Source organism: Chelonia mydas, chromosome 23 (genome assembly GCF_015237465.2).
Source record: "Chelonia mydas isolate rCheMyd1 chromosome 23, rCheMyd1.pri.v2, whole genome shotgun sequence".
Taxonomy (NCBI): domain Eukaryota; kingdom Metazoa; phylum Chordata; order Testudines; family Cheloniidae; genus Chelonia; species Chelonia mydas.
The window spans coordinates 18,607,451-18,632,489 of record NC_051263.2 but is presented as its reverse complement, the minus strand read 5'-3'; the positions used below and the strand labels follow the sequence as shown (position 1 = coordinate 18,632,489).

General features: G+C 64.8%; 3 protein-coding genes across 9 annotated transcripts; 2 read left to right on the top strand and 1 right to left on the bottom strand.

Moving 5' to 3' along the window:
• Positions 1 to 262: 262 nt before the first annotated feature.
• Positions 263 to 13,654, bottom strand: MAGIX (MAGI family member, X-linked). 6 transcript variants are annotated; one of them, XR_006287123.1, is made up of 8 exons: positions 12,545 to 13,654; positions 11,158 to 11,537; positions 9,463 to 9,622; positions 9,036 to 9,112; positions 8,317 to 8,859; positions 7,557 to 7,833; positions 5,643 to 5,804; positions 5,396 to 5,478 (listed from the first exon to the last, which is right to left on the bottom strand). XR_006287123.1 is itself a non-coding variant. In XM_043534414.1 (6 exons), exons 1-6 carry the CDS (start codon positions 7,582 to 7,584, stop codon positions 1,864 to 1,866), a joined length of 1,020 nt encoding a protein of 339 aa, XP_043390349.1. In that variant the 5' UTR covers positions 7,585 to 7,708; the 3' UTR covers positions 263 to 1,863. The 6 variants fall into 6 exon arrangements, 4 of the variants coding, with proteins under 4 accessions (XP_043390349.1, XP_043390350.1, XP_043390347.1 ...); XR_006287124.1 differs by lacking the exon at positions 11,158 to 11,537; XM_043534414.1 differs by lacking the exons at positions 8,317 to 8,859; positions 9,036 to 9,112; positions 9,463 to 9,622; positions 11,158 to 11,537; positions 12,545 to 13,654 and adding exons at positions 263 to 2,309; positions 4,542 to 4,680; positions 4,940 to 5,101 and having other exon boundaries at positions 7,557 to 7,708.
• Positions 13,655 to 14,330: 676 nt separating this feature from the next.
• GPKOW (G-patch domain and KOW motifs) lies at positions 14,331 to 20,608 on the top strand. The gene is given in 12 exon segments (XM_037888534.2): positions 14,331 to 14,536; positions 15,595 to 15,743; positions 15,947 to 16,086; positions 16,213 to 16,319; positions 16,554 to 16,679; positions 16,681 to 16,765; positions 16,894 to 17,026; positions 17,125 to 17,260; positions 17,677 to 17,815; positions 18,002 to 18,071; positions 18,695 to 18,780; positions 19,283 to 20,608. Coding segments are annotated over 12 exon segments (1,503 nt in total). The 5' UTR covers positions 14,331 to 14,339; the 3' UTR covers positions 19,418 to 20,608.
• Positions 20,609 to 20,851: 243 nt separating this feature from the next.
• HSD17B10 (hydroxysteroid 17-beta dehydrogenase 10) lies at positions 20,852 to 24,850 on the top strand. Of its 2 annotated transcripts, XM_007069187.4 has the most exons (6): positions 20,855 to 21,171; positions 22,845 to 23,009; positions 23,190 to 23,354; positions 23,525 to 23,653; positions 24,115 to 24,223; positions 24,423 to 24,850. In XM_007069187.4, the coding sequence occupies exons 1-6, from the start codon at positions 21,145 to 21,147 to the stop codon at positions 24,611 to 24,613; spliced, it is 786 nt and encodes a 261-aa protein (XP_007069249.2). In that variant the 5' UTR covers positions 20,855 to 21,144; the 3' UTR covers positions 24,614 to 24,850. The 2 variants fall into 2 exon arrangements, with proteins under 2 accessions (XP_043390362.1, XP_007069249.2); XM_043534427.1 differs by lacking the exon at positions 24,115 to 24,223 and having other exon boundaries at positions 20,852 to 21,171.
• The last annotated feature ends 189 nt before the right edge of the window (positions 24,851 to 25,039 follow it).

The following is a 25,039-nucleotide window of genomic DNA, read 5'->3' as shown; positions in this document are numbered from 1 at the left end:
GGTTCTCCTCCCAGCTCTGGGAGGGGAGTGGGGGCTGGGGATCAGGACTCCTGGGTTCTCTCCCCGGGTTTGGAAGCAGGGGCTGGGGGATAGAGCAGGGGAGGCTGGGACTCCTGGGTTCTCCCCAGGGAGGGGAGTGGGGGCTAGTGGTTAGAGCAGAGGGGGCTGGGAGCCAGGACACCTGGGTCCCCTCTGTGGAGGGGCGGGCATGTCCCAGATGCTCTTTGTGCTACTGAAATGACTCAGGCGACAACCACAAACCTCTCTGGGTTTTTTTCCTTTTTTATTCGTTGCCAGTAAGTGAGAGCTTCTGTTCACTTTAAATAAACACTGTCCCCATGGAGACAGAAACCAAGGCAACTGCAGCATCTTAATGCGAGACTGTGACACCCCCCCCAAAAAAAAACCTCCCATCCCCTGGGGAAGGACCCTTCTGGAGCAGAACCAATCACTTCCCATCTGCCCCCCACCTTGATGGAATGGTTTGATCCATTCCTCCATGGAATAGGTCATCTGTGAGTGGCTCTGGGGATTGTGTCCATCTTCTTCCCCCTCCCTGCCACACAGAATGGATCAGTCCACCTGTGAGCCTGTAATGGATTGCAAAAAGAACAGGAGGACTTGTGGCACCTTAGACTAACCAATTTATTGGAGCATGAGCTTTCGTGAGCTACAGCTCGCTTCATCGGATGCATGCTGTGGAAAGTACGCAAGAGGTGCCACAAGTCCTCCTGTTCTTTTTGCGAATACAGACTAACGCGGCTGTTACTGTGAAACCTGTAATGGATTGGTTTCGGAGCAGCAGCCGTGTTAGTCTGTATTCGCAAAAAGAAAAGGAGTACATAAGCTTATGCTCAAATTGGTTAGTCTCTAAGGTGCCACAAGTCCTCCTTTTCCTTTTGTAATGGATTGGTCTATTCCTCCCTGCTCCATTAAATAGTTTGAGCCATTCTCCCCTCCTGTGGAATGGACTGATCCATTTCTCTCTCTCTCCCCAGCCCCCTTCCCAGCACAGAATAGATGAGTCCACATATGAGTCTGTAACAGATTGGTCTATTCCGCCCTGTTCCATGAAATGGTTTGGCCCTTGGTGATATCCTTCCCCCACCTCAAGGGAATGGTTGGGTCCATTCCCCCGCATGGAATGGATCAGTCTGTGTGGGTCCTGAGCTGCGGTAGAGCACTCACCCTCCTTTTGGTGGAATGGGTCTGCCCATTCCCCCCCCCCCATCCAGGGAGTGGATCAAGCCACGTTTGCTGGCTCCCACCCCCTATGGATCAGTCCATCTGACATTGCCCTACACAGGGAGAGTCCCCCCCACGGTGAAATGGATTGTCTCAGTTTCCTCCCCCTCCCTGGAATGGGTCAGTCCATGTGTGACTCTGTGGAGTGTGTTAGTAAGAGAGAGTGGACAGTACCATTGCAATCCTGCCATAGGGGTTGCAAAATTACCAATGGACAATACCATTGCCAAGTACAGAGGGCACCAGTGGACAGTACCATAGCACAGAAGAGTAGAAGGTATCAGTGCAGACTATGAATGGGGGAGGGGAGATAGGAAAGTACCATTCATTGCATGGCTGGGGGGGGGAGAGAGACACACACAGACGAATGGAAGGTACCATTTCACAGCATGGGGGACAGGAGAGGATGATACCACTGCATTGCTGATGGGGGGAATGGCAGGTACCACTGTGAGTAGATTAGACAGTACCATTAGTCAAAATGGGGAGGGGAACAAGAGTGGAGGGTACCATGGTTGAAGAGGTGAGAGGAGAATGGAAGGTACCATTGCACATCCAGATGAGAGGTGGGTGGACTGTCCCAGGCACTGAGAACGTCCGGGGCTGGGCAGGGCTGGACTAGGTCCTCCTCCTCCCCTCCCCATCTTTGCCCCACCCCAGGCTGCCCCCTTTGTCGTCCTCCCCCTCCCCCATGCAGACGCCCCTCAGGGCCCGTGAGAGGCGCTCCTTGCTGGGCACCAGCCAGGGCCCAGGGGCTGGTTCCGAGAGGCCGCTCCAGACCCGCTCCTTCCGGGGGGAGAGGGACCCGCTGTCTCCCTTCCTGGCCTCTGCCTCCTTCCCCGATGCCAGCCAGCCCTGCTCTGCACCCCGATGGTCCCGGGACCCGCGTTGGTGGCAGCGGTGGGATCCTCGCTCGCCACTGCTGGGAGAAGCCTCCAGGCAGCCCCCGGCGTCCTGTCCCCAGCGCAGAGACCTCTCGGCCGTGTCTGCTCTTCGGCCGTGTGGTGCCGGTCCACCCTCTGGCATCTGGTCCCGCCCGGCGGGGCTGGGGATGTGCTCATGGTCTGGAGAGGGGAGACAGAATGAGATGGGGGGGATCAGGCCCAGAGAACGTAGTGAAAGACCCCCCATCTTCCCCACAGTTACCCTGGGATTGCTTCCTTAGGGGTCCTGCTCCCTGGGATCAACCCCCTGTTTTTTTGGGGGGTGTCCCCCACCCACCCGTATGTCCTCGCCAACATCAGTTCAGATGGTTTGGCTAAACAGCGAATGTTTGGTGAAGCTTTGGGCGGGGGGGTTGGTAGTTGGGGGTTTCTGGGGGGGGTACAACAGGGTCAGTGATGGGAGGGTGGGGGTAGTCTGTGAGGTACAGCAGGGTCAGGGCAAGGGGCCAAGAACAGAGAGGGGGGGTTACTCATATATCCCCATCTATGGGGTGGGGGGAGTATCTATCTCTCTGGTACTGGAGAGACACCCGCCCCCCCGGAAACAGCATCGAACTCCACATTCCCAGGGAGTGGGGTTGGGGGGGTCTTCTCAGGATTGGCCAAGCAAACAGATAAAGGGGGCCCGGTAGTGTGGGGAGGGGGGACAGGATTGGCCCATTGCTCTGATCTGGGGGGGCAACTGGATTGGCCCATTGATGTGCCTGGAATGCAGGGGCTGGATTGGCCCATTGCTCTGGCCTGGGGGGGGAAGGGATTTACCCATTGCAGTGAGTGGGACTGGGTGGGGGGAGGTGGATTGGCCCATTGCTCTGGCCTGGGGGGGGAAGGGATTTACCCATTGCTGTGAGTGGGACTGGGTGGGGGGAGGTGGATTGGCCCATTGCTCTGTCCAGGGCGGACCTGGATTGGCCCATTGCACTGGCTAGGCTGTGGTGGGAGCATGCTGTGACCGAGGGGGGGGGGCAACCCACCAGTCACGCTCCAGCCGTCCCACGAGGCAGAAGCAGGGCTCCCCCCGCCGGGAGTTGGTGACGCACAGCGCCAGGCTGCAGAGCGGTGTTGCTGTGGGGGGGGGCGCACACGGACACTGGGGGGGGGCAGTACAGATGGGGGGGACCCAGGAAGGGGGACAGATGGGTGTGGAGGGGACAGCAGGGATGGGGGGCAGAACGGGACATGGGGGGTGCCGTGAATAGTGGGAGCGGCAGGGGGCATGGGCGGGTGGGGCAGACAGGTGTGGGGTGGCCGGGGAGGGGGGGCAGAGAGGACATGGTGGGAGGGGTGGGGGCCCAGGGAGGGACAAAAGGAGAATGGGGGGATGTGGAGGGTCAGAGTCAGAGAAGGGGCAGAAAGGGGAGAGAAATAGGATGAGTATTGAACCCCGAAAATCTGCTCCCCATTCAGAGATGCCCCCCATAGGGGAGGGGCAGGGCGGGGGCAGGGACAGAGGGGTAAACCAGCTCCCGGCTATTATACACTGTCCCCCCCAGACCCCACTGCCCCCCATGCACTGGGCAACCTGCTACCCGCCCAGCTATGGGTCGCACCATCTGCCCTCGGATGGGAGGGTGTCATGATGGGGTTGCACCATCTCCCCAGGGAGGCAGAGGGCGTCACTGAAGGTCATACCATCTCTCCAGGGACGCAGGGGTTGTCACTGAGGGGTGTACCATCTCCCCTGGGATGCGGGGGTGGGGGTTGAGGAGTCACTGAGGGTCATAACATCTCCCCTGGGATGCAGGGGGGGTATAACTGGGGGTCATATTCCATCTCCCCTAGGTTGTGTGTGTGTGTGTGTGTGATTATGGGGTCTTACCATCTCCCCAGGGATGCAGGAAGGAAGTGTTGCTGTGGGTCGCACCATCTGCCCTGGGATGTGTGCATGGGGTCACTATGGAGTTGTATCATCTCTCCAGGGATGCAGGGGGGTATCCCCGGGGGTCATACCATCTGCCCTGAGATGTGTGTTTGGGGGTCACTATGGGGTCATATAATCTCCCCAGGGATGCGGGGGGTCACCATGAGTTGTACCATTTGCTCTGGGAGAGTCAGGGGAGGTCACTATGGATTGTGTGGGGAGGGAGGGGAATGGTGGGGTGGCCATATCGCCCCAGGAACTGGGGAGGGGCACACTATGGGTGGTACCATCTTCCTTAGGATTTAGAGGAGGGGGGAAAAGAACCTCACTTTAGATCATACCATCTCCCATGGGATAGGGGAGGGGGAGGATATTATTGTGGTCCTACCATCTCCCTCGGGAGGTGGGCTGGTGGGGAAATACCATCTGCCCTCAGTTTTGGGGGGAGACAGGCTGTAGCAGGAGGGAGGCGGGGGGGGGCCAGGACTCACCGTAGTCAGGGACGAAGCCGTCGCCTTTCCTGAGCACCAGGCGGATGCGGCTGCCCCCCCGGCGGATCTGCTCCACGGCCCGGGCGTGCGTCATGCCCAGCGTGGGCTCCCCATTGATCTCCACCAGCTGGTCGCTGACCTGCCCCAGAGACTGACACTGCAGTACCGGCCGCTGCCACCGGGGACAGCCCCCGCGCCCCCCGCAGCATGGTGCCCCCCAGCCCCCGCAGCGCAGCGCCCCCCAGCGCCCGGCCCCCCTGCCGGGGAGAGCGCCCCTGCCCAGCCCCCCGCCCCAGTCCCTGCAGCACGGCGCCCCCCCCAGTGCCCGGCCCCCCTGCCAGGCGAGAGGGCCCCCTGCCCAGCCCCCTGCCCCATGGGCCCCCAGTGCAGGCGGGTACCTGTATCTTGCCGCTCTGCTGGGCCGGCCCCCCCTCCAGCAGCCCCAGCACGTAGATGTCCATGTTGTATTCGCTGCCCCCCCGCAGGCTGAACCCGAAGCCGAGGGGGCCACGCACCAGCTCCACCGAGTAGCTGGGGGGGTCCCAGGGGACCGACACACACTAGGGAGTGGGAGTGGGGTGAGTGCCTGGCTGGGACCCCCGGCCCAAGGGCTCTCAGCCCCTGATAGCAAACCCACTGCCCTGCCCCTCCCCATCCCCAATTGCCATCTGCCGCCCTGCTGGCCCCACCCCTCCCCCCTATCTGCCCCCCCCACTGGCCCCACCCCTTCCCCTTTATCTGTCCCCCCTCCGCTGGCCCCAGCCCTCCCCCCATATCCATGTCCTGCAATAGCCATTTGCCCCCCCCCCGGCCTTCCCTCCCCCCCCATACCAGCCCCTCTCCCTGCCCCCTACCTGTGGCTGGGGCAGCCGGCACCCCGGCCTCCCAGCTCCTTCCTCCACCTGGATGTCGGCTGCGTCCAGGTCACTGGAGGCAGCTGGGGAGAGGATGGGGGGGTCAGTGGGTGTGGGAGGGGGCAGTGGCCTGCCCCCCCTCTGGCCCCTCCCTCACACCCCTGTCCTTCTTCCCTCCCCCACTCCCAACCCTCCCCTTTCCCCACCCTTTGCCCGCTTCCCTCCTCCAACTGGGGGGGGCACTCACCTGCGTCCCTGGGGGTGGGCAGAATTCGCAGCCGGACCTTGGCCCCCGCCTGGCGAAAGAGGCTCCCGAGTTCACGGTGGGAGAACCGGGCCAGGAGCCCCCCATCCTCCGAACGCTTCCCACTGGGGGGGTCCCCGCTGGGCCCGGGCACCAGCCTGTCTGCTGGGCGGGGGGGGAGATGGGGAGAGGGTCAGTGAATACCCCCCCCCCACCGATGAGCTGAACCTCCTCCCCACAGACCCTACCCCCCCTTCTCCCTCATGACCAGACCCCCCCTGCACTGGCCCAACCTCCCCCACCCAGACCCGAACCCCTTCTAGAGACCAGAGCCCCCCACCCAGCATCGGCCACCCCCCTTCCCCCCCAACCAGGCCCGCTATAAACACCGACCCTCCCCCTCCTCCAGATAGGGCCGCACCCAAATTCTTCCCTCCCTCCCCCAAGCTTTCAAACTTGAAGCTCTTATCGGGGGTCAATATTTACCCAGTGGGGGGGGGGGGAGGGCTGGGCAGGAGACAGACAGGGGTGGGAGGAGGGGGTGGAGTTGGTTGTGGGGGCAAGGGGGGGCTGTGGGGTAAGAGGCAAAGTATGGGATATGGAGGGCTGTGGGGGGTTGTGGGGGGCAGAAGGGGCTGTGTGCAGGGTGGGGGAGAGGGGTTTGTGTGGGGGGGGCTGGAGGTGGGCTGGGGGGGTTGGGGGAAGAGGGGGATAGAGTGGGGTGTGGGGCCTGGCAGCAGGGGGCCGTGCGGGGCAGGGGGAGTCGAGGTGAGTGTGAGTATGGAGGTGGCAGAGTGGGGGGTGGTGGTCTGGGGGGCAGGGGTGTGTGGAGGGAGGCTGGGGGGGCATGTGTGGGGTGAGAGACACTTCCAGCCCCCCATTTCCATCTGCCCCCCAAAACCACCCACTCAAAGTTACAGAATCCCCCTGTATGTGGGGAGAACCCCCCCTCCCCCAGGATGCAGCCCCCCCACCGCACCCCCAAACCCAGGACAGGAGGAGAATGGCCAGGGGGAGGAAGCCGGGGGCCATGGAGGGGGTGTCGGTTCAAACCCTGGACGTTTCGCAGCACGGACTGGACCCTTTGCAGCATGGCTGGCTGTGGGGTGGCGGGAGGGGAGCCCCCCTGTTCCTGGTGGGGGCACAGGTGTGGGGCGGGGTGTCCACGGGCCCCCCAGCTCGGCCGCCTTCCTCCCTGAGGAGTTTCCCAGGACAAACAAGCTGGGCTGAGAAAGTCAAGGACACTAAGGGGGGGGATGTGGGCGTGGGGGGGGTTAACCCTTTGGGAGCTGGGGGGGAGCGCCAGGCCTCTCCCAGCAGGGGGCGCTGTGGGGAGCGGGGGGGAGGAGACATTCCAGAGCTTTATGGGGTGGAACAGGCAGCCCCCCCCCGCCACAGGTGCCCCCCCCCGCCTGGGGAGCGGGGCGGAGCCTGACACGGTGGGGAGCAAAACACAATGGGGTCTCTTGTGCCAGCCTGGATGGGGGGGGGGGCTCAGAAGTGGGGGGGGATAGCTGGGAGTATGGGGGGGAGGCAGCCTCCCCATGTCCCCACCCCACCCAGGAGTCACCTTGCCCCCTATATCCATCTCCCGGTGAGCCCCCCCCAGCTCCCTGCCCCTCCCCCTGTAGCCCCCCCATATTGCATCCATCATCCCCTCATCATGATCCCCCCTCTTCTCAGCCCCCCCATCTTCCACCCTCGCAGATCACCTGCTCCCCCTTCACCTCCCCCATGGAGCCCATCCCCCACCGCTCCACAGACCCCCCCCAGCCCTGCAGACTCCCCAGTCCTAAACACTCCGAAACCCATCCCCCATAGTCCCTTCCCCCAACCTGCAGCCCTCTGCTTCCAAACCCCCCTACTTCCTGCCCACCTCTGTCCCCCCCTTCCCGCCATGCACCCCTCCTCACTTACCTGCTCTCCCAGCGCTGTCCGGGGCCATGCTGCCCCCCAGCTCCCCAGGCCCCCGCGTGGGCTGGGGGCGTCGCGGCCTCTGGGTCTCCCCCCCGCGGCAGCGGGCCGGGCACAGCAGCACGTCCCTGGGTTCGGGCCCCACAAAGCTGGTGACGGCCAGGGTATCCCTGCTGGGACCCCCCCCAAGAGTCCCGGGGCCCCCCCGTCCAGGGGGGATCCCAGCAGGGAGAGGGAATGGAGAACAGGGGCTCCAGGGGGGCCCGGCAGAGTCCAGGACCTGGGCGGGGGGAAGAAAAGTGGGGGGTCAATAAGTACAGGGTCCCCCAAAATTACCAACACCCCACATCTCTGCCTGCTGGGAAAGGCCAGAAGCTCCCCCCACAGCCAGCGCCCCCTAGTGGGTCAGGTAGGAAGCGAAGCAGCCAGGACCCGCAGGCGCCCCCTAGTGGGTCAGGCAGGAAGCAAAGCAGCCAGGGGCAGCCCCTGGCGCCCCCTGGTGGGTCAGGCAGGAAGCGAAGCAGCCAGGGGCAGCCCCTGGCGCCCCCTGGTGGGTTAGGCAGCAGGTGCAGCAGTGAGGGCTCCCCCAGCGCCCCCTAGTGGGTCAGGCAGGAAGCGAAGCAGCCAGGAGCAGCCCCTGGCGCCCCCTGATGGGTCAGGCAGCAGGTGCAGCAGTGAGGGCTCCCCCAGCGCCCCCCAGTGGGTCAGGCAGGAAGTGAAGCAGCCAGGAACGGGCCCCCGCAGTGCCCGCGGCCCCCATTACCTCTCCGCTCCACCAGCAGGATGACGTCCCCGGCCCGCGTGTGCTGCTGCAGGACGTTCTCCACCTCCCGGGGCCTGAGGCCCCTCACGTCGGCCCCGTTCACTTTGGCCACGAGGTCGCCCTCCTCCAGCAGGGGGCAGCGCCCCCGGTCCCAGATCCTGGCCACCTGGGCCCCGGGTCCACCGTCCTCTGGCGCCTCCACTGTAAACCAGGGCCCCGTGGCGCTGCGGGGCAGGGGCACCGGCGTCAGCCGGCCGGGCGGCGGGGCGCGGCGGGGGGGCGCCCCCTGGTGGCGGGGTCTCCACTCCGCCCGCTCCTCTTCCTCCCCCAGGCAAAACTCAGTGCAGCACCGGACCCCCAGGCCCCGGGCCCGGCGGGAGAGGGGGGGCCCGGCGGCGGGGGGGCTGCAGGGGGCAGCGGCCCCATAGCAGGGGGGAGGCCGATGGGCCGGCAGGGCGTCCCCACGGTGCAGGCAAAGGCAGGGGGAGTCGCGATGGGTGTATTGGAGGATACAGCTCCCGTCCACCACCACCACCACGTTCACTGTGGGGCAGAGAGGGGAGAGTTAATGGGGCGGAGCGTGGCACCCCCTGGTGCCCGGGGCAGGGATAGCGGGACCACAGCGCCCCCTAGCAGCCAGGGCTGGGGTAGCGGGGCCTCCCAGTACCCAGGGGATGGGTAGGGGGTGTCTGGTGCCCCCTAGAGCCCCCCCCACTTACCTCTAGCCGCTGGTGCTGTCTCTGCTGCTGGGATTGGGGGTTCAGGGGCCCTGTGGGGGCTCTGGTGGGCGCTGCAGCTGGGAGGGGGAGAATATATGGTGGGGTTAAATATTTGGGGGGGTCCCTTCCTCGGGCAGCTTTCTTCCCCTGGAATCTCCTCCCCTTTTCCACCCCGCACAGCCCCCAGCATCCCCCTGGGACTTCCAAATGCTACCCCCCACACACTGCCCCCATCCCCACCTCCCCGACCCGCTGGATCTCCCCCAATTGCCCCTCCCCCAGTGTCTCCCCACCCCAGCTGCACCCCCTTAGCCCCAGATCATCCCTGTCCCCGCCCCACATCCTCAACTGCCTCAGGAAGCGCCCAACGCCTCTGACCCCGGTTGCCGCCCCCTATAGGACCCCCAGCCTGGGGGGGAGGAATCACCTGATTCCGCAGGCTTCACTTTGCTCTGCCCCCCAGTGCTGGAGATGGGGCCCCGCCCCGCCCATGGCGCAGACGGCGGCCTCGCTCTCAGGGCCCAAACCGGGGTCTCTGTCTGCCGGGGGGAAGAATCCCGCGACCCCCAGCACCGGCTGCCTCAGCCCTGCGAGGAGAGAGAATGGGAGAGTTGGAACCTCCTGAGATGCAGCCACCTCTGGGGCAAGGCAGGGAGGTAACAGGAGCACAGAAATAGCCTGCCCCACGGCGCCCCCTGCCGCACCACACCCCCCAGCACCCCTGCCCCATGGCACCCCCTGCCCAGCCCCCTGCCCCAAGGCGCCCGCCAGCGCCCGGCCCCAATGGCCAGGGGAGAGTGCCTCCTGCCCACCCCCCTGCCCCATGGTGCCCCCCAGCGCCCGACCCAACGGCCAGGAGAGAGCGCCCCCTGCCCCACGGTGCCCGGCCCCGACTGCCAAGGGAGAGCGCCCCCTACCCAGCCCCCTGCCCCACGGTGCCCCCCAGCCCCCCTGCCCCACGGCGCCCCCTGCCCAGCCCCCTGCCCCACAGCCCCCCCCAGCGCCCAGCCTGACGGCCAGGGGAGAGCGCCCCCTGCCCCACGGCGCCCAGCCCCAACTGCCAAGGAAGAGCGCCCCTACCCAGCCCCCACATGTCACCCCTCAGCACCTGGCCCTGACTGCCAAGGGAGAGTGCGCCCTTTCCAACCCTCGCCCCCCCACGGTGCTCCCCAATTCCTGGTCCTGTCTGCCAGGGGAGAGCGCCCCCTTCCCACCCCCCCACAGTGCCCCTAGCACCCAGCCCCAACTGCCAGGGGAGAAAGCCCCCTGCCTATCCCCCCCATGGCACCCCCTAGCACCCAGCCCTACCAAGGGAGAGTGCACCCTTCCCAGCCCCCTCTCCCCACGGAGCCCCCCAGTGCCTGGCCCTGACTGCCAGGGAGAGCACCCCCTGCCCAATCCTCTGCCCCACGGTGCCCTCCATCACCCCATATGTCTCCTCTCTCCTGTCCCCCCTAGAGTCACTCTGGGCCGTGTTGCGGGGACTCTGGCTCCTCAGTCTCCTGGGTCCAGACACTGGTGACACTTATCCCCAGCCCCGAGGCACCCCTTCAGCCGGGGAGGGTGGCCGTGCCCCACAGAACCAGCCTGGGGGGAAAATGCTCCTCACTCTTGACCCGCAGCCCCCTGGGCTCCCCCTCCGCCCATCTCTCAGGTCGTTCTGGCTCTAGAACCCACTGGGCTCTAGAAACCCCCGCCCCCTTCTAGAACCCCCGGGAGAGCTAGATCCCGGGATGTAGGGACTGGCTGGGATCTAGAGCCCCCCCCCCCGGGTTACTCTAGAACCACGTGAGGAGCCAGGGCGGGGTTCGAGTACTCTGGGGATCTAGAACATGGATCTAGGCTCAAGCCCCCCTGGGTGACGGGGCGTCCTCCCCACACTGGCCCTGGGAGGGCTGGATTGGCCGCAAACCTCGGTCACTCTAGAACCCACCGGGCCCCACTGGATAGCTGGAAATGCCTCCCTCCCCCGAGAACCCAGTGGGGATCCGGGAACTCTAGAACCCATTTTGCTGGGGCGTGATCTAGAAATGTCTCCTGCCTGGGACTCTTCCAGGCAGGGGTGGTGGGATGGGGGGCAGGTTCGTCCCCTACCCAGGCTCTGAGCAACTGGTGATGTTACCTGGCTGCAGCTGGGGGGAAGGTGGGGCAGGCTGGCTGGTGCAGAGAGAGGGCGTTTGCCCAGAACAGGGTCCTGCCGGAAGACCCTGCTCTCCTTTGAGGCCGATGTGGCTCAGGCTCGACCCGGGCTGGCACGGGTGCAGCTGTCTGTTGCTAGCCCACAGGCATCGCAATGGATTACGCGGGACACAAGGATCGGGAAACGGGCGTTTCCGCCCCACAGCCCCACCCCGGTGAAAGGGGCTGGGATGAAGGGGGAAGCTGCCGTCGTCTTTTGCCGCTGCGTGCCTCAGTTTCCCTCCGGCCTTTGCATGGGGAGGAGGTTTCCATCCGCTCCTTGGCCACGGTGGGAGGTATGAGGTAGGGGTGTCATCTCGCCACCTGGGGTGGGAAGGGGAGAAATAACGAGGGCATCGCAGAATGGGCCAAAACAGACCCAAAGCGACAGAGGGTCCAAGCAAGATGCCCCACCCCCATGACTCAACCAGCCACCCCACACCAGCGGGAAAGCCCAGCAGGCGGGACGGGGGATGCATCTGGGAAACTGGGTTTTTTTGGAGGCTTCTGGAGCCCGGCCCGGGTGTTGGGGGGGAGGGCGGGAGAGACGAGATGGAGCCGGGCGGGACTGGGCTGGTCGTTGGGGCCCAGCACATTAAATGACTTGCTCCCTGGAGCCTGGATCTAGGCTGGGACAGATCCCAGAACCTGGGGCCTCCGTGAACGGGGGTGGCAGCCTGGGGGGAGAATCAGCCCTGGGGTCCAAGCCCTGGGGTGTGTTGGGGGGGTGGGGGGTTTGGGAGTTTTTGCAGCTCCCCAGCAGGAAGATGGGAGGGGATCTAGATCCCATGAGCCAACGCTGTGGGGGGGGTGCTGAGAGGTGGGTCTGGTAAAAGGGGTCCCCGCCTCCCCCAGGATCCAGAACAGACTCTGGAAAAAGATCTGAGTCTAGATCTGACCGGTTAAAAGGGGGGGGGGTCCAGAAAACAGGGGGAGGGGTGACGCCAGCCTCTCCCCCCTTAGCATCTGGGAGAACCCAGAAATAGCCCACGGGGTGGGAAGTCTCCCTTAGGGCAGGTGGTTCCCCCACTCCAGAGCCCCCCCAAAGGAGGAAGCTGAATCTATCCCCTCTGCCACCTCCACCCCTGCCCTATGCCGCCCCAGACCCCACCGATCCATCCCGACCCCCCCCCAGTCCCTTAAGATCCATTTGTCCACCACAGATCCAATCCCAAACACCCCCCCCCGACCCTTAGGATCCCCCCCGGGCCCCTCCTCGATCTATCCAAGCCCCCCCCATCCTTTACATCCCCCCCCCCCCGCCGGGACAATCCAATTAACAGCTGATCCTGCTGCCCGCCCCGTCTCTGCTGGCTGGGGGAGGCCCTTACCCTGCGGTGTCCCGGCCTCCGGCGCTGCTCCGACCGCCCCCCCCCAATGGTACCCGATGCTGCCGGGGTTAGCAACGGGGGGTCGCCAAGGCAACGGGGTTTGCTGTCCCGGTAACCTTCCACCTCCTCCTCCGTCGCTAGGATGGGAGCGGGGGGGGGGGGGGGACGGACAGACGGGCCGGCCAATCGGAGACCAGAGCGGCTAATTCCCCCCCCCCCCCGCCCCAGGATATGGGACACGGGGCCTTTCCCCTCTAGGGGGCGCTGGCTCCAATCCAGCCCCAAAAGGGCGAGTAATTAATCATCAGTCATTTCATGATAAAGCCTTCGTTAAGGAGGGTGCAGTCTGTGAAGGGGGGGGGGCGTTCATTCAACAGCCCCAGCCCCTAAAGAGGTCTTATCCCGGCCACACACGGTACAGGGGCAATTGGGGCGGGGGGTCTGGGACCCAGGACTCCTGGGTTCTCTCCCTGTCTCTGGGAGGGGATGGGGTCTAGTGGTTAGAGCAGGGGGGGTCTGGGACCCAGGACTCCTGGGTTCTCTCCCTGTCTCTGGGAGGGGATGGGGTCTAGTGGTTAGAGCAGGGGGGGTCTGGGACTCAGGACTCCTGGGTTCTCTCCCCGGTTCCGGGAGGGGAGTGTGGGCTGGCGGGTTAAGTGGCTGGAACAGGGGTTAAGGGATTTATGTGGGTACACAGCAGGGAAAGGGCAGCTGCTGTCTGGGGCATGGTGCCCTGAGGCCTATAGGAGATGGGGGGGGCATTGGGGCTCCCGGCCCAGGGCCCCTCCCCTAGGGCCACGGGGGGGGGATCAGGGCTCCCCGGCTCCCGGCCCAGCGCCCCCTCCCCTAGGGCCACGGGGGGGGATTGGGGCTCCCCGGCTCCCGGCCCAGCGCCCCCCCCTAGGGCCACGAGGGGGGATTGGGGCTCCCCGGCTCCCGGCCCAGCGCCCCCCCTCTAGGGCCACGGGGGGGGTCGGGGCTCCCCGGCTCCCGACCCAGCGACCCCCCCTAGGGCCACGGGGGGGGGGGTCGGGGCTCCCCGGCTCCCGGCCCAGCGCCCCCCCCCTAGGGCCACGGGGAGGGATCGGGGCTCCCCGGCTCCCGGCCCAGCGCCCCCCCCTAGGGCCACGGGGCGGGGGTTGGGGCTCCCCGGCTCCCGGCCCAGCGCCCCCCCTAGGGCCACGAGGGGGGATTGGGGCTCCCCGGCTCCCGGCCCAGCGCCCCCCCTCTAGGGCCACGGGGGGGGGTCGGGGCTCCCCGGCTCCCGACCCAGCGACCCCCCCTAGGGCCACGGGGGGGGGGTCGGGGCTCCCCGGCTCCCGACCCAGCGCCCCCTCCCAGGGCCACGGGGGGGGGTCCTCATGGGCTCACAGGCAATTGGGGCGGGGGGCACTTGAGGAGGCTCGCACGGCCTCATGGGAGCTGTCGTCTCAGCCCCCCCCACATCCCCTGTGAGATAGCCCAGGGGCGGGACTACAACCTCCATGGAGCCGTGCGCGGGGACGGGACTACAGCGCCCATGATGCCTTGCGCGGGGGCGTGACCACATTGCCCATGAGGCAGCGCGGGGGGAGGGACTAATCCCCCATGATGCATTGGCGGGGACTACATCCCCATGATGCCTTGCGCGGAGGGCGGGGCTACATCCCCATGAGGCATTGCGCGGTGGGGGCGGGGCTATGTCCGAGGCAGTGCGGGTCGGGTCGGGACTACATCCCCCATGAGGCCCTGCGCGGGGGGCGGGGTTATACAACCCCCATGAGGCCCTGCGCGGGGGGGCGGGACTACAACCCCCATGATTCCTCGCGCTGCGACGGGCAGCAAGATGGCGTCGGACGGCGGCCCGGCGGCGGGCGGCCCCCCGGCCCCGCGCCCAGTCTCGTTCGGGTTCACGCGCACGACCGCGCGCAGGCGGCTCGTAGGAGAGGGCGGGGCTGGGGCCGCCCCGGAGCCCGACTTCATCAGCGCCGTGGAGGGGAGCGAGCTGCGCAGGTGAGAGCAGCGCGCATGCGCGGGCGCCGGGCTGGGGTGGGCAGCCGCGGGCTCTGCGCACGTGAGCAAGAGCGCGTGCGTCAGCGGGCGTGCCTGGGGGGAGGGGCCGTGGGGCGGGAAGGGGCGTGGCCGTGGGGCGGGAGGAGGCTTGTCTGGGGCGGGGCTGTGGGGCTGGTGGGGGCGTGTCTTGGGGAGGGGCCGTGGGGTGGGAGGAGGTGGGGCTGGAAGGGGGCGTGGCCGTGGGGCGGGACGGGGCTTGTCTGGGGAGGGTCTGTGGGGCTGGTGGGGGCGAGTCTTGGGGAGGGGCCGTGGGGGGCGTGTCTGGGGAGGGGCCGTGGGGGGCGTGTCTTGGGGAGGGGCTGTGGGGTGGGAGGAGGTGGGGCTGGAAGGGGGCGTGTCTGGGGGAGGGGCCGTGGGGCGGGAGGATGCTTGTCTGGGGAGGGTCCGTGGGGCTGGAGGGGGCGTGTCTTGGGGAGGGGCCGTGGAGTGGGAGGAGGTGGGGCTGGAAGGGGGCGTGGCCGTGGGGCGGGACGGGGCTTGTCTGGGGAGGGTCCGTGGGGCTGGTGGGGGCGTGTCTTGGGGAGGGGCTGTGGGGTGGGTGGAGGTGGGGCTGGAGGGGGGCGTGGCCGTGGGGCGGGAGGGGGCTCGTCTGGGGAGGTGCTGTGGGGGGCGTGTCTTGGGGTGGGGCTGTGGGGTGGGAGGAGGTGGGGCTGGAAGGGGGCGTGTCTGGGGGAGGGGCCGTGGGGCGAGAGTGGGATGTGGCCGTGGGGCTGAGAGGGGCCGTGGGGCAGGAGTGGGGTGTGGCCATGCAGATGGGTGGGATCAGAGGTGGGTGGGGAGGTCAGTGTGGGAGGGGCAGTGGGGCGGGGAGGGGGGCTGTGCGCAGGGTCTGCATGCAGCGTGTGAGTCGGGGAGGGGCCATTGCGGCATGGGGCAGGCCCATGGGGGGTGGGGCATTGCATTGAGGCTCCGGGGCAGTGGGAGGAGCCATGGTACAGGGGGCGGGGGCACGGTCCAGCTATCCCATGGTAACGGGATGGTTTTTCTCTGGCCCGCAGCCTCCGGCCCGCCCCGCAACCTAAGGCTCTCGTCATCCCCCTGATCCAGCGCAACCAATGGAAGAAGCCGGAGATGCCCCCTGCGGGGGCCCCAGACCAGCAGAGGGATGACGGGGTGGAGTCCCAGGCTGTGAGGGAGATCATAGAGGGTGAGCACGGCAGGGAACCCGGGAGTCCTGGCTCTCAGCATCCCCATGCTCTAACCACTAGACCCCCACTCTCCTCCCAGAGCTGGAAGAGAACCCAGGAGTCCTGGCTCCTAGCCCCCCCTGCTCTAACCATTAGCCCCCACTCCCTGAGCTGGGGCTGGGACCCTGGTGTCTAGCTCCTGACGGGTTCCTGTGCGTTGCAGAGTGCCGGCAGTCCCAGGAGCGGTGGGAGAGTGGCTCCAAGGCAGACCCCAACCTGGCCATCCCCCTGCTCCTGCAGAACCGTGTCCCTGACGGGTACGAGGACGGCAACCGGGTGGACGTGAGCCTGCGGCCGGAATCGGTAAGAGGGTTCTCTGACGGACTCCCATCCGTCCCTGGAGCCCCACCCTCCTGTGGCAGGGCCCCTTTGGTCCTGTGGCAGGTAGTTCCACGGCTTAACATCGCTCCTGCCATTCTCTTCCTGCAGTCGACGGACGCAGATTACGAGGTGGTGCCTGTGGAGGCCTACGGCGTTGCAATGCTGAGAGGCATGGGCTGGAAGGCGGGCGAGGGCATTGGACGCACCTTTAAGCAGTGAGTGACCCCGGGAGCGGGGGGACATAGATCAGTGGGGGGGGTTGTGGGTCAGATCTGGTGGAGGCAGGAGGTGGAGGGTTCATATGGGGGGCAGGCAGAATATGGGTGGGGTTATAGACCAGTTGGGAGATCATAGGTCATCATAGAGTGGTGATAGACCGGTGGGGGTCAAAGGTCAGTTGGGGGAGGAGAGTTTGTGGGGTCACTGAACTTCTCTTCCCCCCTGTTTAGAGACGTGAAGCCCCTGGAGCACCAGCTGCGCCCCAGGGGGCTGGGCCTGGGAGCCGACCGCTCAGCCATCCAGGACCTGCAGCCGGCCCGCCCCCTGCGGCCCCCCAAGCCGGGCGAGGAGCGCCGGGGGGGGCGAGGAGGAGCCGCTGGGGCTGGTGGCAGGGGGTGCTGTGCTGATCATGGCTGGGCCCCACAAAGACCTCTACGGGAAGGTGAGTTTCCCCTGTTCCCTGCCTCCCAGAGCCAGCCAGTCCCCGCCCTGGGGCCGATGGGAGCCAGCGCCCCCTAGAGAGCACAGGCCCCGTGCCCCATTCTCATCTTTTTCTCTCCCTGCCTGCAGATCGAAGGCGTAGACCCCGATAACGCCCGGGTGATGGTGAAACTGGCCATCGGGGAGAAGATCGTCACCGTCAGCCAGCACAGCCTGCGACCTGTGACCCGGAAGGAGTACGAGAAACTAGCCAAGGATCTGAGTGAGTCATGTGACTTTCCCTGGTACCCCCACCTCACCACAGTCCCTCCTCCTCCCCGCCAACCTCACCCACATCTGTCTCCCCAATCTGCTTCTCAGGCCACTTAAGCAAAGCCCACAAGGAGAAAGAAGGGAAAGAGAGAAATGGACCCTCCGACACCCCGGACGCCAGGGTTCCCCGGGAGAAGGGGGAAGAGAAGGACAGAAAGAGGAAACAGCCAGCAGACTTGGAGAGGTAGAGGCTTGGGAGGGCTCGCCCAGTTATGAGATGCAGCCACCTCTGGGGCGTGGCAGCTGGGGAACAGCCACACACAACGTTGCTCGGGAGTGGCTCACCTGGGGCTGAGATGCAGCCACCTCTGGGACGGGTGACAGCTGGTGCTGCTGTTCGGGCAGGAAGTGCAGCTGATTCTTGTCTCTGATCCAAAGCCCAGAGAAAGATTTAGAAAGGCAAAATGGAATCCCCCGAGCTGCAGTGCCGCCCCGATGCCAGGGTTCCTGCCCTGAGGCTGGGGCAGCTCAAATGCCTTTCTTGATAAAACAGCGCCCCGCAGCATGGTGCACCCCAACGCCCGGCCCTGCCTGCCCCGTTCCTTGCAGCATGGCGCCCCCTAGCGCCAGGACTGCCCCTGACTGCCTGTTCTCCCGCAGCGACACCCGCTCTGGGAAGCAGAGTAAAGGTGGCAGCCGCGGCTCCTCGTCCTCCCGCTCCCCCCACTGGCTGCGGCGAGATCTGCGGGTTCGCTTCGTGGACAAGCTCTACAAAGGGGGAAAATACTATAACACCAAGGTACCTCCTTCCCCTCCCTGCCCCCCCCCCCCCCCCCCCAGGGCCAGATGGGAACCCGCGTCCCGTTCCCCATCCCCCCTGAGCCAGCCAGTCCCTGCCCTGGGGCTGGATGGGAGCTGACGCCCCCTACAGGGGACAGGCCCCGTGTCCCATTCCACCCGCCTCTCTCTCTCTCTCTCTCTCTAGATGCTGATCGAGGATGTGCTGAGCCCAGATACCTGTGTCTGCCGGACAGAGGAGGGGCAGGTCTTGGATGGTAAGTTGGGAGGGGGGGCACCCCTTTGTTATATCCCAGCCCTTCCCCATTCTCCACCTCTCTGCACTCTTCCAGGGCCTTTCTGTTCTAGCCTATGGGGTAGGGGAGTTGTGCATGCGAGGGTTGTGGGGGGGCCTACTCCCATTTGGGGGTTTCGGGGTGATCCCGTGGAGAGTTGGTTGGCAGAAGGGGGTTGATTCCCTGGGGGAGGTTATGGGGGAGTATGGGCTGATATGAGGCATGTGACTCTAGGGAGAGGGTTGTGGGGGGCAGGATAACCCCAGATTATTGGGGATGCTAGAGGAGCCAGTTTGGGTTTTGTGGGGTGGGGGAGACACGGTTGTTGGGGGCGGGGGCGAGGGATTTGTAGATGGATCCATGGGGCAGGTGACCGTGCGGTTGTATCTGGGGTAATTGCCAGGAGGGGCTGACGCCCATGAGGTAAGGGGGTTGTGTGAGAAGCGAAGTGACTACAATGGGGGAGGGGTGACCCTGGGTCATTGGGGAGCGGGGTTGTTGGAGAGGACGGAGGGGCATCTGTGGGGTGGGTGGTTGGGGGGCCAGGGATCGTGTGTGGGGGACCCGCTGTATGACACTGACCCATCTCCTCCCCAACCCCCCAGGCATCCGGGAGGCCATGCTGGAGACGGTCATCCCCAGGGGCTCTGCAGACTGGGTGATGGTGGTGCTGGGGGAGCACGCTGGCAGGGTGAGTGACCCCCAAACCCCCTCCCTGGCAGGGACCGCAGAGGGCAGTGGGGGTAACGGGGAGGCTGGGAGCTGGAGGAAGTGGCGGGGGGGGGGGAGGACACATGGGGGTAGGGTAGCCAAGGGGCTCTTGGGGGGCTAGTGGGAAGAACATGTGGGGGTTGGAGGTAGTGGGCGGAATCTGAAGGGGTGGGGGATGGATTCTGAGGATGTGTGGGAGCTAGAGGGAAGATACGCAGGGGGTGGGGTAGTGGGGGCGGGGTAGCTGGGGGTGAGTGCTGCGGGGGGGATCCTGGGGTAATGGAGAGGGAGATATAGGGGGCTCCTGGGTGAGGGGGATTATGCTGGAGAAGCCCCTTCATCTGCCCCCCAAGTTACCAGCTTAGCCCTCCCTGTTGCGGGAGTCTGTACGCAGCTGCCCTTCTTCCCAGAGTTCTTTGCAAACCACCCCCCTCCTCACATGCAGGACTCACAGGAGCTTCCTGTCTTCCCCCCCCCCCCAGGTGGGTCGGATCCTGCAGCGCGACCAGCAGCGGAGCCGGGCGCTGGTGCAGCTGCAGCGCGATGAGGACGGGGACGTCCTGGCGCTAGACTACGACGCTGTCTGCCACTACGTGGGGGGCACTGAGGACGACTGAGCCCCCTTTCCCCCTCCCCCCCTTCTGCTTGACAGATGGACTGCTGGACTCTGTGCCCCCCGGAGCAGGGGAAGAGGGCACATCCCCTCTGGGCAGTGGCAGGACGTGGATGGAGTCCGGCAGAGGGGGAACATGGCCACCATGGCTGGGACTGAGTTCTAGAACAACTTCCGCGGGTTCCAGAGTGGTAATTCAATGGGTTCTGCGGCAGGAGCCACAAGATCTAGAACATGACCAGACTTGGGCTCTAGAGCGAGGTTTCAACTAGAATAAGAGTGCGTTCTAGACTGAGCTGAAGGCTGGGTTTGGGAGCAGAGAAGAAGGCTTTTGGGGATGGTTTTTAAATGGGCTCTAGAACAGGGCCAATGTGTTTTAGAGGACATATGGCTTTGGGTTCTCAAGGAACCCGCAACGTGGGTTCTGGAGTAAAACCAATCTGTTCTAGAGTGATCTTTTATGTGGGACGTGGAGTAGGAGCAATGGGTTCTAGAGCAAAGTTTTAAAACCGTTCTAGGGTGGGGTTCAAACTGGATCCAGAGCGACACTGGAGTGACCCTGTAAAGTGGGGTCTGGAGCCTAATGGGCTCTAGAGCCAGAGTAAATGTGGGGCTGGGAGCCAGATGCACGGGGTTTGAGAGCAAGGTTTACAGTGTGGGCTGGAGGGAGGCCCCTGGGTCCTAGACCCAACCCGGAGTGTTCTGGAGTAGGGGGCGTGTGCTGATGACAGAGAAGGGGGTTGATTCTAGAGCAGCGAGTGATTTCTAGGATGATGTAGCCTGTGAGCTCTGGGGCAAGTTGAGCCGCTTCTGGAGCGCTGGAGCTCGGTTCTAGATCAGCTCTGGCCCCTACTGAGTGTTTGTGACCCCAGAACCCGTCATTTCTGGAGCAGTGTTCCAGAGCCAGCGGTTTTAGTGGCGGGGATGAAGGCGGCACAGTGGGAGATTGTGGGACAGGAGGGTGCCCCCCGGAGGGGGGGTCTCATCTGTCAGAGGGGGGCCATGGACAAAGCTGCGCTGTGCAGGTACTGTCTGCGGAGGGGGGCTCAGCAGGAGACCTGGCAAGACCCCCTCCCCCCCCACATGCCAGCTTCCAAGATGGCTGCTGGGACTTCGACAGCCCCTTGCCCATGGGCACTTTGTAAAGCAGGATGGGATCAAAAAATGTAAATAAACTGCGATAGTCCCTCCCCCACCCCGCCCCGGTGAAGTGTGTTGGTGATGGCGGGCGGGCCGGGGGCGGGGGCTCTGCGGGAAGTTATAAAAGGAGAAACAACCTATTCACCCCCTGCCCTCCCAGAGCCAGGGAGAGAACCCAGGCGTCCTGGCTCCCAGCCCTCTTCCCCCCCCCCCCCCCCCCCGCTCTAACCACCAGACCACACTCCCCTCCCAGAGCCGGGGAGAGAACCCAGGCGTCCTGGCTCCCAGCGCTCGGCCCCCCCCCCGCTCTAACCACCAGACCACACTCCCCTCCCAGAGCCAAGGAGAGAACCCAGGCGTCCTGGCTCCCCTTGCCCCTTTAAGCCCTCCCTCCCCTTTAATGGCTGTGTTCATTTTTTGCCTCCCCCTTTCCCTTCAAGTTCTCCCTGCTCGTTCTCCTTTAAGAGCTCTTCTCTCCTGGGGATTAATAGCCCCTGATTATTAAATAGTGTCCGCCTCCCCTTTAAGAGTGGCCTTGCCTTTGATTGGTCAGCCCCTGTGTAAGGGGGCGGGGCGTGGAGCGGCAGCAAGATGGCGGCGGCGTTGAGGAGCGTGAAGGTAACCAGCTGGGGCAGCATAAGGACCGGGGAGGGTGAGACCATTCTGTGCGGGGTAGGGGGGAGGCACCACAAGACGGGTGAGATCATTAGGCATCTCCCCAGGGCTGGAGGCCGCTGAGCCCACGTAGGCAAGAGAGACCTCTGGGAGGCTGTGCCTGGGAGAGACCATTGTGTAGAATTGGGGGGGAGGGGATTGGGATGGGAGAAACCATTTTACACTTCTTGTTCTCTACCAATAGTGGTGGCCGGAGGTCTTGTTTCTCCTGAGAGGCAGAGACCATTCTACGCAATGGGGGGATTGGGATGGAAGAGACCATCAAACAAGAGGGGTGGTAATTGGGCGAGACTACTATACACAATAGGATGGGGGAGTCTGGCTAGGAGAGACTATGGGGGCTTGGCTACACCTGCGAGTTACAGCGCAGCAGAGCAGCCCCGGGCGCGCTAGCTCACTCCCCATCCACGCTGGCGAGGCACGTAGAGCCCTCTGACTCCGCGGCTCCCCCTCGGCGAGTGGAATAACGTTTGCTGCGCCCCTGCTGGGGCGCCGCGGCGCCAGTGTGAACGAGGTGTTGCATTACTGCGCTCTGATCTGCCTCCGGAAACGTCCATAGTCCCCTGAAGGCAAGTGGCCGCTCTTGTCATTGTTCTGGAATCGCCGCAGGCCCTTTGGAAGCTCCGTTTCTGACAGCTGGGGGCTTATCTGCCCCGAGACAAAGCAACCGTTCCTGTGGAATGCCGTGTGCGAGAGAGAGAGGCGGGGGGGAGGGGGGCTTTGCTGCTGTCTGAACTAACAAGACAGCATGCTGACACGCTCTCAGCCCCCCAAAACCCCCTCTCTCCTCCCCCACGTACACACAACACACTCCCTGTCACACTCCACCCCCCCCCTTGAAAAGCACGTTGCAGCCACTTGCATGCTGGGGTAGCTGCCCACAATGCACCACTGCAAGTGCCGCCAATGAGGAGGCCCCACCAGGGCGCTGGCAGCGTGGATAGATGGCGGCGCTCTCCGCAGGCCGGTTTAACTCCCTGCACTCCACATCTGCAAGTGTAGCCACGCCCCCTGACACATGGGGCAGCGGAGCATGCTGGACCATACCATGATGAGCCTGAGAAGAGGGGGAGACCATTTGACCGGGGGTGGGAATCGAAGGAAAGGACCATTCTGTGCACTGGGAGGAGGCAGGGCTGGGAGGGACCATTATGCAGCTAGCAGGAGGAGGCTGTGTAGGGAGAGACCATTATATTCCTGGGGGAGGTTAGGGAGAGACTATAACACACACAGTACCAGGGAATCCTGGGTGAGACCATTATGCTCATGACAGCAGCAAGCCGAGCTCCTTATACTGATGGGGGTTAGGGAGAGACCATTATGTGCAAGATTCAGGGGTCTTAGGAAGAGACCAGTGTGCACACTTTAGGGGGGGGTTGTGGGTGACACCATTATGCACAGGCAAAGAGGGAGGTGTAGGGAAAGACCATTAGGCACATGTGATGGGGGGGTCTGGGAGAAACTATTATGGTCAGAGGAAGAAAGGAGTGTAGGGACAGTCCATTATGCACGTGAGATGGGGGGTCTGGGATAGCCCATTAAAGCTATGGGTGGTATTCAGGGTTTTTTTTTTTTTTTTTGTATTCACTGCCGCCTTCCTCTGCTTTTGCCCCCAGGGAATGGTTGGCCTGGTTACTGGTGGGGCCTCTGGCCTGGGTCGCGCCACTGCCGAGCGCCTGGTGCAGCAGGGAGCCAGCGCGGTGATCGTGGACCTGCCGACGTCGGATGGGCCAAGTGTGGCCAAAGTGCTGGGGGAACAATGCGTCTTTGCTCCAGCTGATGTAGGTCCCGGACTCCTGGGTTCTATTCCTGGTTCTGGCAGGGAAGTTGGGACTAGTGGGTTAGAGCGGGGAAGGGCTGGGACCCAGGACACCTGGGTTCTCTCCCCGACTCTGGGAGCGGAGTGGGGTCTGGTGCGGAGGTGACATGGATTAACCTCTCCTCCCTGCCCGATGGCTCAGGTGACGTCAGAGGTGGATGTAAAGGGGGTCCTGGACCTGGTGCGGGAGAAGTTTGGGCGCTTGGATTTGGCTGTGAACTGTGCTGGAATTGCTGTGGCTGTCAAGACCTACAACGCCAAGAAGGACATGCCCCACAGCCTGGAGGATTTCCAGAGGGTCCTCAACGTGAGTGGGGCTGGAGGGACCCCCTCCTTCTATCCCCTCCCTGATCCCCTTTGCCCTGCCGAAGCCATGGTGGTGAGAGGGAACCAAGGAGGGATAATGGGCTGGATTTGGGGGGTGGGATATGGTGATGGGTGGGCTCATTGGTTTGATCTGTCTGCCCTGCCCCCCAGGTCAATGTTGCTGGCACCTTTAACGTGATCCGACTGAGTGCTGGTGAGATGGGCAAGAATGCCCCTGACTCCGATGGGCACAGAGGAGTGATTGTCAACACAGCCAGCGTGGCTGCTTTCGAGGGCCAGGTGAGCCCTAGGAGGCGCTGTGCTACAAGGGGCTGGGGAGGGGGCGCTCTCCCCTGGCAGGCAGGGCCGGGCACTGGGGATGCTGTACTGTGGGACGGGGGCCTGGGCTGCGGGCGCTCTCCCCTGGCAGGCAGGGCCGGGCATTGGGGGTGCTGTGCTGTGGGGCGGGGGCCTGGTCAGGGGGCGCTCTCCCCTGGCAGGCAGGGCCAGGCATTGGGGGTGCTGTGCTGTGGGGCGGGGGCCTGGTCAGGGGGCGCTCTCCCCTGGCAGGCAGGGCCGGGCATTGGGGGTGCTGTGCTGTGGGCGGGGGCCTGGGCAGGGGGCACTCTCCCCTGGCAGGCAGGGCCGGGCATTGGGGGTGCTGTGCTGTGGGGAGCAGGCAGGAGGCTGGGAAGAGGTTGCTCTCCCCTAGCAGTCCCCCATGTCCCTGCACCCCAGCTAATGCTCTGCTTGTCGTACAGGTGGGTCAAGCTGCGTACTCTGCCTCTAAAGGGGGCATCGTGGGCATGACCCTGCCCATCGCCAGGGATCTGGCCCCAATGGGGATCCGTGTCATCACCATCGCCCCAGGTACCAACCCCAGCGTAGCTCCTGTCATGGTGTGGGGAGCCCAGGGCTGAGAGAGAAGGGGGCTGCGGGTGGGGATTGAGGGGGCGCTGGCAGAGCTGGGGAGTAGCGGGGGGCTCCTGGGGGCTGGGATTGAGGGGCACCGCCAGAGCTGGGAGGGTAGCAGAGAGCCAGCCCCCCTTCACTGTCTCTCTCCCCCTAGGTCTGTTCGCCACCCCCCTGCTGGCAGGGCTCCCCGAGAAAGTGCGAACGTTCCTGGCTCGCCAGGTCCCCTTCCCCAGCCGCCTGGGGCTGCCCGGGGAATACGCCCACCTGGTTCAGTGCATCGTGGAGAACCCCATGCTGAATGGGGAGGTGATCCGCCTGGATGGGGCCATCCGCCTGCAGCCCTGAGCCGCTGCCCCACATCTCAGGGGGGTGCTGATTTCCCTCTCCCCTGGCTGCCCCTGAAAGGGGGTGGGGTTGATTTCCCCCCCCTTCTGTGGCTCCGCCCTCTCTGGACTCTAATCATGGACTCCTGCAGTGATTCGTCCCCCGCACAATGAGGACGGGGGGGCAGGGGGGTCTGAGCTGTTCTGACTCCTGCCCCCGGTCGGCGTCTGGGCCTTAATAAACGATTGTCTCAATGTGCTTTCAGGAGTGCTCGGGATTCTGTGCTAGCCACGAACCCTTACTCTCCTCCTGGAGCCAGGGAGAGAACCCAGGAGTCCTGGCTGCCAGCCCCCGGCTGTAACCACGAATTCCAACTCCTCTCCCATTCTTGACTGCTGCCCTCGCCTGGGGGCGGTGTGGGCAGGGCGGGGGCCGGGTTGCGAGGGA